General features: G+C 38.6%; 1 protein-coding gene and 1 non-coding gene across 10 annotated transcripts in view; both read right to left on the reverse strand.

Annotated features, from left to right (window-relative positions):
- Positions 1-15,010, reverse strand: part of OSBPL6 (oxysterol binding protein like 6) — a 215,937-nt gene that overhangs the window by 39,710 nt on the left and 161,217 nt on the right. For 5 of the 9 annotated variants that reach the window (XR_004527409.2, XM_019922927.3, XM_019922924.3 and 2 more), the window contains 5 exons: positions 14,787-14,890; positions 14,131-14,223; positions 9,645-9,719; positions 4,066-4,231; positions 180-313 (listed from right to left, as the gene is read on the reverse strand). Coding sequence is in view for 8 of the 9 variants with exons in the window: in XM_019922927.3 (XP_019778486.1) it covers positions 180-313; positions 4,066-4,231; positions 9,645-9,719; positions 14,131-14,223; positions 14,787-14,890 (572 nt within the window). In the remaining variant the exon portion in view is untranslated. The remainder of the gene's footprint in view (positions 1-179; positions 314-4,065; positions 4,232-9,644; positions 9,720-14,130; positions 14,224-14,786; positions 14,891-15,010) is intronic. The other 4 variants (XM_019922930.3, XM_019922926.3, XM_033859980.2 and 1 more) reach the window with 3 other exon arrangements.
- On the reverse strand, positions 3,651-3,794 carry LOC117313079 (small nucleolar RNA SNORA79). Its single transcript, XR_004527541.1, has one exon. It is a non-coding gene; the product is annotated as a small nucleolar RNA SNORA79 (small nucleolar RNA).

Genomic DNA, 15,010 nt, shown 5'->3' on the forward strand with positions numbered 1-15,010 from the left:
TTTTCACTCTTACCTTGATATTGTTTGGAAGAAAAGTAATAAAACATAATATTGACACTGCAATGTCTTGGGAGAATTTCAGATGATGTGCCATCCCCATGATGGATTGCCTCCACCCCCATCTTTGGCTTATAGGGTTAGGAATGTATTATGAGAGTGAAACAAACACTCTCATTTACCTGAGACAGTGACTGTCGGAGCCGTGCCATCTGCGTGCTGTGGCCTGTATTGTGATCCTGCTCAGAAACCATCTGCTTAAGCTTCTCCTTCTCTATAGCTATGCTATTAAACGCTGACTTCAAAAGAGAATGCACTGCGTGGGGAGAAAAGTAAGAAACAAAGATCAAATGGATCCAGAAAGAATATACAAAATTATAAACTTCTCAGTACTTTAACTCATGCACAGATATTTTCTGGAAAGTTTATGTTACAGTCTAATTGAAAGTCAGCCATAAAATGGAATCTACCAGAATATCTATACACAAAACAAATATAGGAATGGTAATTAATCAGGATGAAAGTTTTAGCATTTCAAACCAGATAAACCAACAAAGACCTGGAAGCAGCATAAAAAATTATCAATTTTTAAATTTCAGTATTTAGAAACTAAACTATAATTCCTAGAAAGAAAAGGGAACAAGTTTTACTCTGCTATATTTGAAGGCAATATTTGAGCAGTTCTGTGTACAATGAAGCCTCATGCAAATCATTTAGAACTATCGAAAATTATTTCCCCAAAGTGTGCACCCAAACAAGAGCATTTTATGAGTCCTGCCAATATAAATAAGACAGCTGTTTTAGAAGTTCTAACTAGTTCTCTTTCGGGTAGGAAATGATTTGGTCTTAAGAACAGCACTTGCATTACTTTCTCAGCCAAGAACATCATGATATCAGAAGTGTTTTTAAAGAGTACAAATTTCCAGTTATAAGATGAATAAGTTCTCGGGATCTAATGTATAGTGTTATAGTTAATAGTACTGTATTATTTACATGACAGTTGCTAAGAGAGTAGATCTTAAATGTTCTCACCACAAAAAAGAAATGGTGGGACTTCCCTGGTGGCGCAGTGGTGAAGACTCTACACTCCCAATGCAGGGGGCCCGAGTTCAATCCCTAGTCAGGGAACTAGATCCCACATGCATGCCGCAACTTAGGAGCCCACCTGCTGCAACTAAGGAGCCAGCAAGCCATAACTAAGGAGCCCACGTGCTGCAACTAAGCAGCCAGTGAGTCACAACTAAGGAGCCTGCGGGCTGCAACTAAGGAACCCGCCTGCTGCAACAAAGACCCAGCACAACCAAAGAAATATTTAAAAAAAAAAGAAATGGTATGGTGTTAGCTATCACAATTATTTTCAGTATATAAGTGTATCAAATCAACATGTATACCTTGAACTTATACAATATTACATGTCAATTATATCTCAATAGAGCTGGAAATAAAATAAAACAAAATAAAAGCAACAATAAAAACAACCTCCACCACCATTTCTGCATACCTAACAACATACATTGGTAAAAATTCAAGGCAGTCTTTAATTCTGAAACACAAAAAGGTTGAATTTCCAACTCCTATCTTTACAATAACAGTTTCTATAAAATGCAAAGTCTTCTAAAATAGGGATTTCCTTATAAGAGAAAGGATTTTTTTAAAGAAGTGGAAAAATTTAGCATAAAACAGTGGCCTGAATTAAAGGGGATAAATGGTGAGATCATAAGGGATTCACAATCTATTGATTTATGTGCTACATTCTAGTTATCAATTTTAAGGTAATAACTTGATAGCTGAAATATGTTAACCCAACTGGCAGCTCTAAAAGTGGACTCTCACTCATTTCAAAATCCATAATTCTTCCTAAAGAGTTCATTCAATAGTCATAGAAAAGCACCCCCCTTTTTTTTCTAGCACAACTGAAAAGAAAACATGTTGTTTCAACAAAGGCTTTAAAATTCTGTTGAAACTTGGATTTCCTGAAAGCCTCTGGATTGCAACCAAATACACAAAGCTTTCCCAGGGCGACCTTCAAATTTACCCATCTTCCTTTAGAAGCTGTGCTATAGTTAATTCACACATTTGCTGTCTCATTTTACCTGCTGCTATAACCTCACATTAGAAGTAAAAGCTACTGGTTTCCTGGCCATAAATCTATGCTGTTACATAAACAAAATAACATTGCTCTAGTCTAATGACATGATTAGCATCCAGCTAAGACATGCAATAAAAATGTGAAAGGAGTAAAACAGGAGGTGAAAGAGAGGTGGCCTTACAGAATCTCAACTGAAAAATCTATAGAAAAAAAAGGTGGGGGAGATGAGATAGTTTAATTGCTTCAGGATTGTGGAATTAAAGAAATCTCTGCTAGCATATCTTTGCTGATGGTTTAAGACTATAGGGCTTCCCTGGTGGCACAGTGGTTGGGAGTCCGCCTGCCAATGCAGGGGACACGGGTTCGTGCCCTGGTCCGGGAAGATCCTGCATGCCGCGGAGCGGCTGGGCCCGTGAGCCATGGCCGCTGAGCCTGCACGTCCAGAGCCTGTGCTCTGCAACGGGAGAGGCCACAACAGTGAGAGGTACCCCCCCCCCAAAAAAAAAAAAAAAAGGAGACTATACATTTTTGCTGACTTCAGCATTCCCAGAGATGTCCTCAGTGTGTGCCCCTTCTTTCCTGAGTCACTAGGCTCTTGAGTATTACGGGGGTTACTTGAGATGTTCCATTTAACACACATTTTCAAGAATATTTTATAACCTATTACCAGCGGGCCCAGAGGAAATAAATGTGATTGATTCATAATAAGATGTTAGTGACTGAAAACAACATAATGTGTATCTTTCTCCAAGAGACTGGGAAGGTACTATCATAAAGCACACGCACACACGCACGCACGCACACACACACACACACACACACACACACACACAAACAAACTTTCAGTGGCTGAAATTTAAATACTACAGCAATAAGGGGAGGGAGTTAATTTGGGAGCTGAGGCTCTTCTTGGTAAACACAGACAAGACTGCCCAATCCACCTACACTCCACTCTCCTGCTTCTTATTTATTATACTCTTACTCTCTGTGCCTGATGACAGCAATTGAACTTCTGCAACATGCCTATTGAAAACTTAACATCAAAAAGGAGACTCCAAGGTGGGGTGGACTTCTGCTCCCCTCAAATCTGGACTGGCCTGGGAAGCTCTGACCAGTAGAGTGCAGTGAAGGGACAGTGCTTCAGGTCCAGAGCTGGCTGCTTCCATTCCAATCCACTCCATTCTTTTGGAGCCCTGAGCTGCCATGGAGAGGGAGAAGGAGAGGGACAGAGTTGTGTGCAGCCTCCCAGCGGTCCAACCAAAGTGCTAGTGAAGACACCTTGAACAATTTAGCCCAGCTTCCAGCTGAATACTGTTGAGGGAGCCCAACCAATGCCACGTGGCACAGAAGAACTGCTTAGCTGAGCCTTCCTGAATTCCTTACCCACAAACTGTAAAGTAAAACTTATTATGTCATTTAATAAAAAAAGAGTTTCAAACAGAATGTTTCTTTTCTTTTTTTCCCTTACTAAGGCTAACTCACAAGTATGTATTAAGTGATGAAAAACAGATGTTGAGTAGTAGTGTCTGCTGACCTGCCTAGGATAATGCCTTGTTTTCCCCCTAAGTGTTTGATTCCGCAAATTTCAGAGAATAAATAGATAATCCCATTATCCTAATATTCTCTGAGTGAAGAAAATCAAATTTTAATTTATGATGACCTACAATCCTAGTGCCAGGCCTGAAGGCAATAGGAAGAACAGTCATCAAAGGTTAACACCCTTTTTGTCTTTCTGCCTTTCTGCCTTTTCTCACCCTCAATGCTACTTTCTTTACTCAGTCAAAACTGTAACCCTATGATGTGTGTTCTCCCAGGAGGCGGGCATCATATCCCACTGCATTTTGTTTATAGAACTGCAATAAATACATAAACCATTTGACCTTTCTACCATGACCACCTAAACAAGGATAAGAGAATAAATGGCAACTTCCCATCAAGAAAGAGAGCTTCTCTCAAGGGCACATTATATTTATTGTTACCTTTCTGTGCAATTAGACAAAATTCTTCTTGAAGCTTTGTATAATCCATTGAACTTTCCAGAGGGTCTGTGAGGTGGCTAGGGGGAGTCTGAAATTCAATATCTGCACAAAGGTTGGGGTTGGAGGAATGCAAGCGAACCGGGGACATGGTAGCACTGAAAGGAACCTGAAAGGGGAGGACACAAATTATTAGAGAGCAACAGCACATTGTTCCACCCTCTCTTACATAGAAAAGATCTCTTCCAGTCTCCAGAATAATAGATTCCTCTCTGAGGACACACTCGGAGACAGTACTCATTTATTTTGCAGGTGGCTGGGTAGGAAGGAGTCTCATTTCCCATAGTTGATTTAGTACTGCCACTGACTCACTGGCTTTTCACTGTCACAGGGAGAGATGATTACACAATGACAGGAAGAACAGGCACAATCCCAGATAAGCTTCAGCTCTGAACCCACAGAAACAGTGCTGGCAGAAAGCAGTCTGAACTGTGACGTAGCTGACCTTCTCTCACAAAGTCTGGGTACTCAAATCAGAGCACTTTTTATGCCTACTTCTTTCTGAGCCTGGAGCAGGAATTTACTGAACAGGTGAAAATTCAAGAGGTGCGTATACAGAAAGATTCACTTGCTCCATTGCCATTAGATAAAACATAAGTAAGTTTAATACTAAATATAATAATGGCTTAAAGGGACTCACAATTAAATTTGAAATTGATTTATCAAGATGTATTTGTAAATGAAATGTAAGTTACTGTAGTTTACCTTTGTATGTTACATAAACATGGCTTATGAACTGGCCAATATTGAAAAGCATTAAGTAAAAAAAGTCATATTCCTATAGATTTTCCCAAATGGCTAGAGGTACTTCCTTGCCCAGGCTGGATCTGGGCTAGGCTTCTGATGGGTGGAGGCAAAGCACCTTTCCCTCTCCTTCTAGAAGGTTCTACCTGACCATTACAAATGCTGTCAGCCAAACACTCTTGGAAAATGAGAATACGAATTCCTCTTATAAATCAGATTACCAGTAACCTCCCCTAATTCTTACCACACAGATATGCATTCAATTATCTTCAAGAATCAGACTCTCAGACTCCTCCACAAGCTGAATTTTGTATGAATTAAAAGATAATTCACACCCTCTACCTGAGAGAAAATATGCTGTAGGAGGAAGGAACCAATATCTTGTCTGATGTACATGTATGTCAGAACCACTTCCTTTTTTCATTGTTTTATTTAGCTTTAAACCTCATGATAGAAAAAGAGGGGAGGGAGGGACCCTGCAAGCATGTGCCTGTGCACGGAGGATACAGGGATGGAGGAGATGGAGAGACCCCAAAAATCTAGCCTGAGCTGCAGTTGGTGGGTCTGGGTGAGGGCAGTTGAGACTGGAGAGGGTCCTTAGGATGTAGCTTTGTCTTGGCAAGGAGTTATTTATCTCAAAAGATATCCAAGGCTTACTGGGAAAGAAAGTGGGCATGAAGCTTTCTCCCCAGTTCTGCTAAGCTAAGCATGTTAATATATGATCTGTGAAGAATCTGGTATCTGGAGTCATCAAAGTAACTCTTCCTCATCCCCCATGGGGACCTTGGCTACACTGGGCTGGGAGGTGTCAACAGCTTGTTTATCTCATCAGGATCTGAATTCCTGGCTATTCCAGAGAAGAGACACAAAAGTGGCAGATAAGCCATTTGAGAAAATGGAGTCCTTGGGTTCAGTAGTTTGCTGGAATCCTATCCAGGCAACTTTGTGACAGTAATGACTGAGGTTTTTTAGGATATCCATAAGGGAATGGGGTTTATGTGAAAGAATATTTAAAGACAGATAAAGAAAATTTCTGTCCTTGCCTGTGGTGATGCTAAATCTAGAAAGGGCAGTCAGCCCAAGGCCCTCTAGGAGGGACAGAGAGAATCCATGGAAAGGTTGGTGATGAGAAGGTCATGGGCAGAGACTGTGACTTGAGGAAATGGATAGACCAAGGAGTTTGCAGATTTAAGGATATGGTTTCAGGATGCAATGAACTAGAAGAGCATTTGAGAAAAAGGAATGTGCATGTTCGGTGGTGGGGAATGAAATGTGTTGAGGATCAACAAAAGGGTTTTATCTGCACTCAGGTGCCCTCAACGCTCCGAGGAGGGGTATGGCGTAGGAGAGGGGTCTCCTCCCTTGAGTGGATAGGGAGGCTGGGGGAGCAGTAGTGATGGGAGGCCAGGGTGTAGTGGAGGCCCAGAGAGTCCAGTGAGGACCCAGACTTGTTCCTGAGATAATGGGCTCTTTATTAAAAGTTGGAATCAGACACTGAGAAGAAAAACATGTTACAAATTTATATTTTGAACATAATGGAAGTTTAAATTGGCAATTAAAATGGTAAAAATGATTTTGCATATAACCCACAGGGAAAGGGACTTGGAATGCTCTATTCAAACTGCAGTCAAACAGTTCCCTGGGACACTGAAAACTAATATTTATATACTTCTGACTGAAAATGTTTACATTGATTTTTTTTTTTTTTTGGTTAAAATAAGTATGTGGAATGGATCATTTTAATTGAAAAATTCATGAAATGAAATTGAAAATACAAATTGAGATGTATTAATCTAACTCTAACTGAATATCTCTTCAGCCTGGGGGCTTATTTACTCAGTTTTTTATTCATCAATGTGAGTATTATGGGATTTGAAAATTTAAACAGTAACTAGGTTCTCTGTCAGTGATGACTGGAGTGGGGCTGTCTACAGCTCTCAATGTTTGTATGTGAGAAACCTCAATGCTGGAAATGCAACTTCACATCCTCCTTAGGAAAGAAATCCAAGGCTTCCTTGAAATCCTGTGACAGGGAGGAAGCCTGATCCTGGAATATTCTGGTACCAGTAACTGCAGTTTGGAAGGGGGCTGTTAGGAGACGCTTTTATCACCTGTCTATAAGGAAGCCAAAAGAGAAACAGAACAGTGGACTGGCACTGAAATTTAGCAGCGGTAAACATGAACAAAAAAGAGAACACACAACAGCAAGTCTAAGGAAGATATTGAGCATACACAACTCACGGAGCCAATATGAAAAGTCACCTGCTACTGGTACTCTGCATCACACGTACAGGGATGCTAGTGTGGGGTACTGATTGCACTGGGACTCTTGGGGTCTTTCCATGGGGAGGGGCCAGCGTTTCTCCTTTCCAACCCCCTATTCTGTTGGGCCTGCCTGATGGTGCAAGTGGACCATTATGGATGCTAGTGCTAAGAATCAACAAGACTAAATCTCTGGAACATCCTGGGTGTACTTGTGTTTGGGAGCAATCTCAGCTGCCCTACACACCTAAGTGGGCAAGGAGAACAAGTAGCTGGAGTCATTTGGAAGAATTCCAGACAAAAGGCAACTAGCAGGACAGGACAGACTCCAAATGTGTGGGCTAACTTTACTGTTGGCAAGAGGAAAGGCAGGGAATTAAGGGGAACCACTGCACTAAAAGAAACAGGAGGGCTGAGTCACCAGCAACAGGTCACTGCGATGTGGGCAAGGGGGCTGAGGGAGCCAGCGGAAGGTCCTGCTAGATGTTGTCCTGCTCTGGTATGGAGTTAAAAGCTATAGATCCTAGAGGGTTTAGGGTAACCACTCCCTCTAGTTATTCCTGAATACATGACTAAATGCTGCCAGCTTCATTCATTAGATGCTCTAAGTTATTCTTAACCTCTGTGGTCACAGCTACCCTGGAGGAGGTGAGCATTAATACCTCCATCTTTCAAAAGCTTTTTCTCTTGTACTCCCAACTAAAAAAAAAAAAAAATCAACCTATTCAAATAGGTTCTAATCTCAGTTTTATTATATTCACTATATTTATCTGCAATCAAAAAATGAACACAGTAGAAACACAATCACTTCCCTGCATGCCATCTTAGAAGTACATTATTTAAGGAAACATTTGTATTTTCATAAAATGACTGACCCTCCCTTTCCAGACTGAGATATTGTTCTCTAATAATCATTTGGATTTCTGAATTTTGTAAATGAAAGGTTACATTTAAGAATTTAAAAATTGACTTTACATGAATTTATTGTCAGAATCTGTTACCATGTCAGTATGAGACACTTTTTTCATCTGTATTTGAATACATGCATAAGATAGACATTAACCATGAAATCAATTTCAAAAATTTGTTTGTTCAAGTGTTCACAAAACTGTGAGTTTAAGAGTCAGTCCCTGGGGCTTCCCTGGTGGCGCAGTGGTTAAGAGTCCGCCTGCCAATGCAGGGGACGCGGGTTCATGCCCAAGTCCGGGAAGATCCCACATGCCACGGAGCAGCTGGGCCCGTGAGCCATGGCCGCTGAGCCTGCGTGTCCGGAGCCTGTGCTCCGCAACGGGAGAGGCCACAACAGTGAGAGGTCTGCGTACCGCAAAAAAAAAAGAGTCAGTCCGTAATAAATTCCATGTCACTTGTTCATTTCATAATCAAAATTATTTCTGTCTCTCAAACAAACCAGCTGAGTACCCAGATATAAATCAAGAGTCAGTCATGAGTTATAAAGTAGAAAACCAACAATCCATACACCAGTATCCATTCTCCTACAATGCAACCAAAATCTTTTCATATTTTTCAGCAATTCTAGTCTTAAAATACATTCCACCAGCAGCAAGAGCAACACTATGATAATTCAGGAAATCTTACGTAATAGCCAAAAAATTAATGTTTGCCATGAACTCAGTATTCTGTATATAAAAAGTTGATAGGATGTCATGATTAAACAAATATTATGATTTATTTTTATCCAGCATAAGGTTCTTGGTTTACATATTCTATTTTATATTCCACGTGGCAGTTCACTATTCTAAGCACCTTCTTTTCAATTTTAAGTTATTTGCCTTATATATCTCAATATTCCCTCTATCCTCCTAACATCCACCCTATCTTCTCTTTAAAAAAAAAAAGCCAAACCAACATCTAGATGTGAATTAAACACCATTTAACTCTGTGGTTCTCTCCTTTCCACACTATATTTTCTGATTTCCAGCTGAATATTCTTTCCAGAAAACAACTTTCCTTTGCTAAGTGTAAGTTTGGGTAGCTGCTGAGAGATGATATCAAAATTCACCTTTTCTCACCCTCTCATTTCTTTATTCTCACATCCTTTTCAAACAGTCACATTGCTACCAAAAAAGCACAATTTACATCTGTAGTAACATGGTTTTTCTTAGAAAAACAGAAATCAGTTAGCAACGGTTCCAATATCAGTATGGCAAAAAAAACAAATAAAAAACCAAAAAGAAAAACCCCCAAACCCACACCGTTTCAGGAAATCGCCCACACACTCCGTTTTGCATCCTTGAATTTAAACTGTTTCTCACACCGAGAGTAGAAGTAGAGATCTGGATCCCATGATAGTTTTCCACTGCAAACCCAAACACCTGTGTGCGAGGCCGGCAGTGCAAAGACAGCCAGAGAACATGCGAGGACCCCGCCAACACAGGAGAGGGCTGTGCTTGATGCCATCCCACACGAGTGGCACCATTAGAACGCGGGGCAGGGTGACACTAGTACACAGTTTCTCATTCTCATTAAACATCCACTTGAGATTGAAATCCACTCACTGTTGTAGCCACTGCTGCTGCTAGCCTCTGCCGGCGCCGAGTTGTGCTGAACTGGCCCTTCGAAGATGGCCCTTCCTGACAGTGAATGAGAGAAGAGGAGGGAGGAGAAAACATGGGATGGGGGAGGGAGAAGACAGGATATGGGAGGATGAAAGATAATCAGACAAGGGAGAGGGAGAATTTTTAACTGAAAGTTGACTTTTGCTAAATCTTAGCATTGAAAATAGCTTGGAGGGGCATTCATACTGTGAGAAAAGTTTATTGTTCTCATGGTAGAACACCCAAACACTTAAATCTATTTGCTGAATATAACCCCTACCCCAAAAGGAGATGGAAAGTTATGAAGTGATGAAGAGCTTACGATTTCAAGGTAAAATAAATGTACGTCGTTTTATTCATGCAATGTCATGTTCTACGAAGCCAAAAGGCATTCAGTAGATTGAAGCAAAAAAAAAAAATGAGTTCAGGGAAAAGTGACTAAATAAATAATGTGCAAAGGCTAAAGCAAACAGGTTGTAATGAGAGCCTCCTGTTGGTCAGGAAGAATTTTTTGTTTCTTGCTGGGAGGAAAAAGTAAGGGGAAGGATACCAGGAATCCTCAACTCCCTATGTTTTCTCCTACTATAAAGGTCTCTGGGATTCAATATTAAGAATTATATTGATTTTTGGGTTGAAAAATTTTCCAAGGAGGAAGCCAGTCCCCATAATATAGGAAAGTAATCTCAATGTCCTCAGTGTGCTGGGATAACACCTATAAAAATCGGCTATGAAAATCTGAAAGTATAGGCTTCATTTAGTGATGTGCAACTATGCATAAACCAGTAGAAGAATCTTAGAGCTTGCTTTCTTTCCTTCTTTCTTTTCTTTCTTCTCTTTTTGGTGGACACGATAAAGGGTAATAACACTGCCTTCTAATCAACTCAGCTTTGCTGCATTTGACAGACCCTGACTCTTCAAGGTTGTGAGCAATAAATTCAGTTCTAATTAGCTGAATTGTTCTCAGAGTCACCTAACAGTCAGACTGAGAAAAAAACCAGCATGGCTGTGTTAGTCTTTTTGGAATAACAGAAAAATATTTTAAATTCTTATATCTCCAATTCTCTTTAATTTTGCAAATTATATTCACATTTCTCTCAATCGTCATAAATTTTCTGTGTACGTATATTTATTAAACACAAACACACACACATAATCTGCTCTAGACAAAACATTTCCTATACAAAATTCCTTTATGCCTACTGTAATAAAAAAAAAGGAGAAAGAATATATTTTTACTCTTCAGTGTAATTTGAGCATCTGTGAGATCTAGGATAGCTGCACATGAATGACATAAGATCATTTATCTGCTACCTCATACCTCCTACTATTCCTGATTCTCTGCAATATCTACGGATCTAGTATTTAATGCATGCTATTAGCAACACAGGAAATGTAACAGCAATCTCTTCTACAGCAACCCTTATAAAATCATTCTCTTCTTGCCCTCCTCCACCTCATTTAAAACACAACCAAACTGTTTTACTGCATGATGATGATACTGAGATTTTTATGAGAATGAGAAATTTGAGCTTTGGGACACAGGAAGTATTTTTTCTAAAAGGTAATTCCACAGAGACGTCTAGGACAACTATTGCCTCCAATGAATTACACAATGGATTCTTGAGCTAGCTTCCCAGTGGCTTCAAGGAGAAATATGGTCCAAATTTTAACATTCACATTCACATCGACAGTACAATCTAACTTACCTAAGAATAAGCAATCAAACATCCAGTATAACATGTTCTTCATTTTTACTTTCCTAAGGTCAATTTTTTAAATGACCTATTTTATAATTATTTCAAAAATTACAACTACTACAGAACGCTGCATACAAACTTCAGTAAAACAAGATCCATGACAACAATAGCAGGAACAATAACCACCACCACCACCAGGCAGTCTAGGTTCCTGCATAAATGTCTGGTGGACTAGAAGTTGATGATAGAGGGGATGAAAAATGAGCCACTCACTACAAAAAAATCTCTCAAGTTGGCCACAACAATGAAGAAAGTGGTTCAAGTAGTGAGATGATTAAGGGCTCAAAACAACTACCTGGTATCATGAGATGGGATTCTGATGGTCAAGAAACATTTAAAACAGGAGGGAAAAACCTGTGTATTAGGGTGGGAGAAAGTGGTGGGTATGTTTAATCCACTACAGTAAAAATAAATGCTATGACTTTCTGTAGGTAAAATACTGATGAGTAATGACAGTCATATTAGTCATAGTCATCCCTGGCTGATTTTAAGATTCCCCAGTCAGGTGTGCATGGTGAAGAAACTTCCAAGTAACTTCTCAGTGATAGAGAATGAGCATCCTGAGGGATCCTGGAAGGCCCGTTGGTTTGGGTGAGCAGAAAATGTCTAGGGATGGTACCAAATTCTGCAGCATTCACCCTACGATCCTTTGTTTTACCAGATCAAGTGGAAGTGAGGTTTCTCTTGGAAGGATTGATAGCTTACCGCCACCTCTCAGTCTATTTATTTCCACTGGAGTTGGAGCTAAATCTACTTTCGAAAGTTTAACGTTTTCTTTGAGTATGGGATGAGATGGTTTCAATTTCCCCCCAAAATAATTAAACTAGAATCACAAGGGCCATTTTGTTACTCTTTGGCAAAACAGAAACAAGGCAAAAGAGCATAAATGAAAATTTAAGAACAAACCACCCCAAAATGTGACAGGAATATGAAATGGAGAATATTCTCCTGCTTTTTGAACAACTTCTTTTGATGACTCAGAAAAAAATCTCCATAAACTCTCCACACATTGAAAAGCACAGCCTGTGAATAGGAGGGCTATACAGAATTACACTCTGTTTCCTCCAGAAAACACTGAGTGATATGGGGACCATGGTGGGCCTCGTAACCACAGTAGGACAGCCAGTGGCATTGCACTCATACACGTTGAGAACCAACCTATTGCAGACCACAACTGTGAATGGGAATTTGTTCAGTGGGATACCTCATAAAAACAAGATTGAAATGCTATCTATCCACAAATGTGTATGTTCTTATGATGCTGGCCTTCTTCAATTATTTTATTTATAATTAAGGTTCTTTTTTCCTGGCTATGATAACCATAGATACCATGTTTAAAAAACAACAACAACAACAAAAAACGACCACCACAAAACTAGACAATCATATGCTCAAAAGCAATTTTAGGCAATTTTCTTGTGAAGTCATTTGGCACATTTGTCTCTATAGTATTAATTTTCTGAAAAGAAGGGAAAACGCACAGAAACATACTGAACAAAAGACCACAGAAAATTGTGTTCATAGAATATGGACATTCTAACAAAAAAACACACCGATCATTAGTGCTTGTGAAAATTTATTTTCAAATATATCAGATTAGCAAGCAAAGCAACAAAGAGTTTGTTATTCATACATTCAGAATTAAAACACAAAGAATGTTATCAATAAAACTAGAATTAAGGAAGAATTATTGTACTTATTTAAAAGACTGAAGAATTCTAAAAGGCAGTCCCTTTTACCTCTGTGTTAGAATATAGATTGATTTTAGTGCAATAAAAAGAAAAACAAAATCATAAGTCTAATTTTGATTGTGCAGGGCAAGAGTCCTTTATAATATATAGCTAGAATTGGAGTAGCAGAAATTCAAGCTTAAAGCTCTGAAAGTAACATGAATTTTGATGTAAGAGATTTTAGGCATTTGCCATATTTTGTATCACTGCCATGCAATGACATAAAAGGATCTTACTTTAAAAATTTTAAACTATTCATTTCAACTAAATAACTTATTTACAATGAATTTCAAGTAAATTTATCACAAGCCATGAAGACTTTAGTTCAAATTTTAAAAGTGAATGTTGATGGCCAATAATATTTTTGTAGAATCATAGCATTTTAGAGTTGAAAAGGAATTCAGAGATCATCAAGTAAACTCGATCACTTTACCCAGGAGTTAATGGAAGCCCCGAAACTTTAACAGAAATGCATGAGATTATACTGCCAGGAAATCACAGTGATTAGATTAGAACCCAGGTTTGTTACTTTCTAACCTATTGCAGTCCTCATCTCATTTATTGATAGATACAAGTTTGGACAGGGTTAACACATAAAAGCCTCTTTTAAGATCTAGTATATATAAGCGAATTTTCATTACAACCCATTTGATTTTCAGTCTAGATTTTTAAGGTGACTTTTTGTTAAAATATGTTTTAATGGTTCCAAGGCCATAATTGAGGATGAAAATGCCACTTTACAGCCATATTACATAATTTTAGCCTTAAATTCTTTTTACTTATGCCAGAATAAGAATAGATTTCTCACTACTTTAGATAATATAACTCAGTCTGAAAAGCACTAGCTTTAAAGCAGTTAAAAGCTGCTTTAAACTTTTCAACTTCTATGAATTGATATATACAGACTAATATTTTAAAATATATATGTAAGTATAAATGAAGGAAAAGTAAAGTCTGTACCTGCAGTTGTATTTTTGTATCTTTGCTGACACTTTTTGTTCTCCATCGTCTTGTGACCCGCTTGTCTTTCTTTGAAATATCTACACAGTTAGCCTACATTACACAAATAGTTAAAAGCAACAAAGCATTATTAAGTTAACACAGATGATACAGGTATAGACAAAGAGAGCACAGCAAGTTAGTACAGAATCATTGTTAGACACCTAAAGCAAACCAGCCAGGAGATAAAGGTATATCTGATGCACAGTGGGCATTAAAAGCAGAGATAAAAACTTAACCATAAAACATATTTTTCTGCTACACCAAATGAAAACAGGATTAGCGTTTTTGCTACATGAAAAGACAGTAATAATTCTGAGAGTATCTAAGTTATGTCTTCATAACTATCATTTCTAATGCAACACAAAAATGAAAGAATGATTCAGATATTTACTTCTTCCAGTTAGTTTGTATTTAAATGTAAAACATTTCAAAACATATATCTTAACACAATGACACCAAGATTCAAAAGTATTAAGAATAAATCCAGAATATAAACCAATCCTTATTGTAGTTAGTTCCCTTTAAATGTTACCTTGTATATTCATAGAACAATCCAGTAAAAATTCTGAGTGAATATCTTAAGGTCCTTTGACCAACAGCAGTAAAATGTTTACCTGCATGTCAGTAAAGTTAGGCGCTGACTGAGTTCTCTGAAGTATTTCCAAATTCTGGAGGAGTTTGCTAAGTTCCACAAGGTTTGACTGGCAGTGTGCAAGGTCTAATACAAATCAGAAATTAAAATATGTTACAACTGGGCAGGGAGTGGTGGTGATGATAATAAAAGGCACTCTATCCAAATTATGGCAAATATGATGAGGCAGATCTATGTTTATAGAAT

The sequence above is a fragment of the Tursiops truncatus genome, chromosome 7, assembly GCF_011762595.2.
Source record: "Tursiops truncatus isolate mTurTru1 chromosome 7, mTurTru1.mat.Y, whole genome shotgun sequence".
In the NCBI taxonomy this organism is placed as follows: Eukaryota; Metazoa; Chordata; class Mammalia; order Artiodactyla; family Delphinidae; genus Tursiops; species Tursiops truncatus.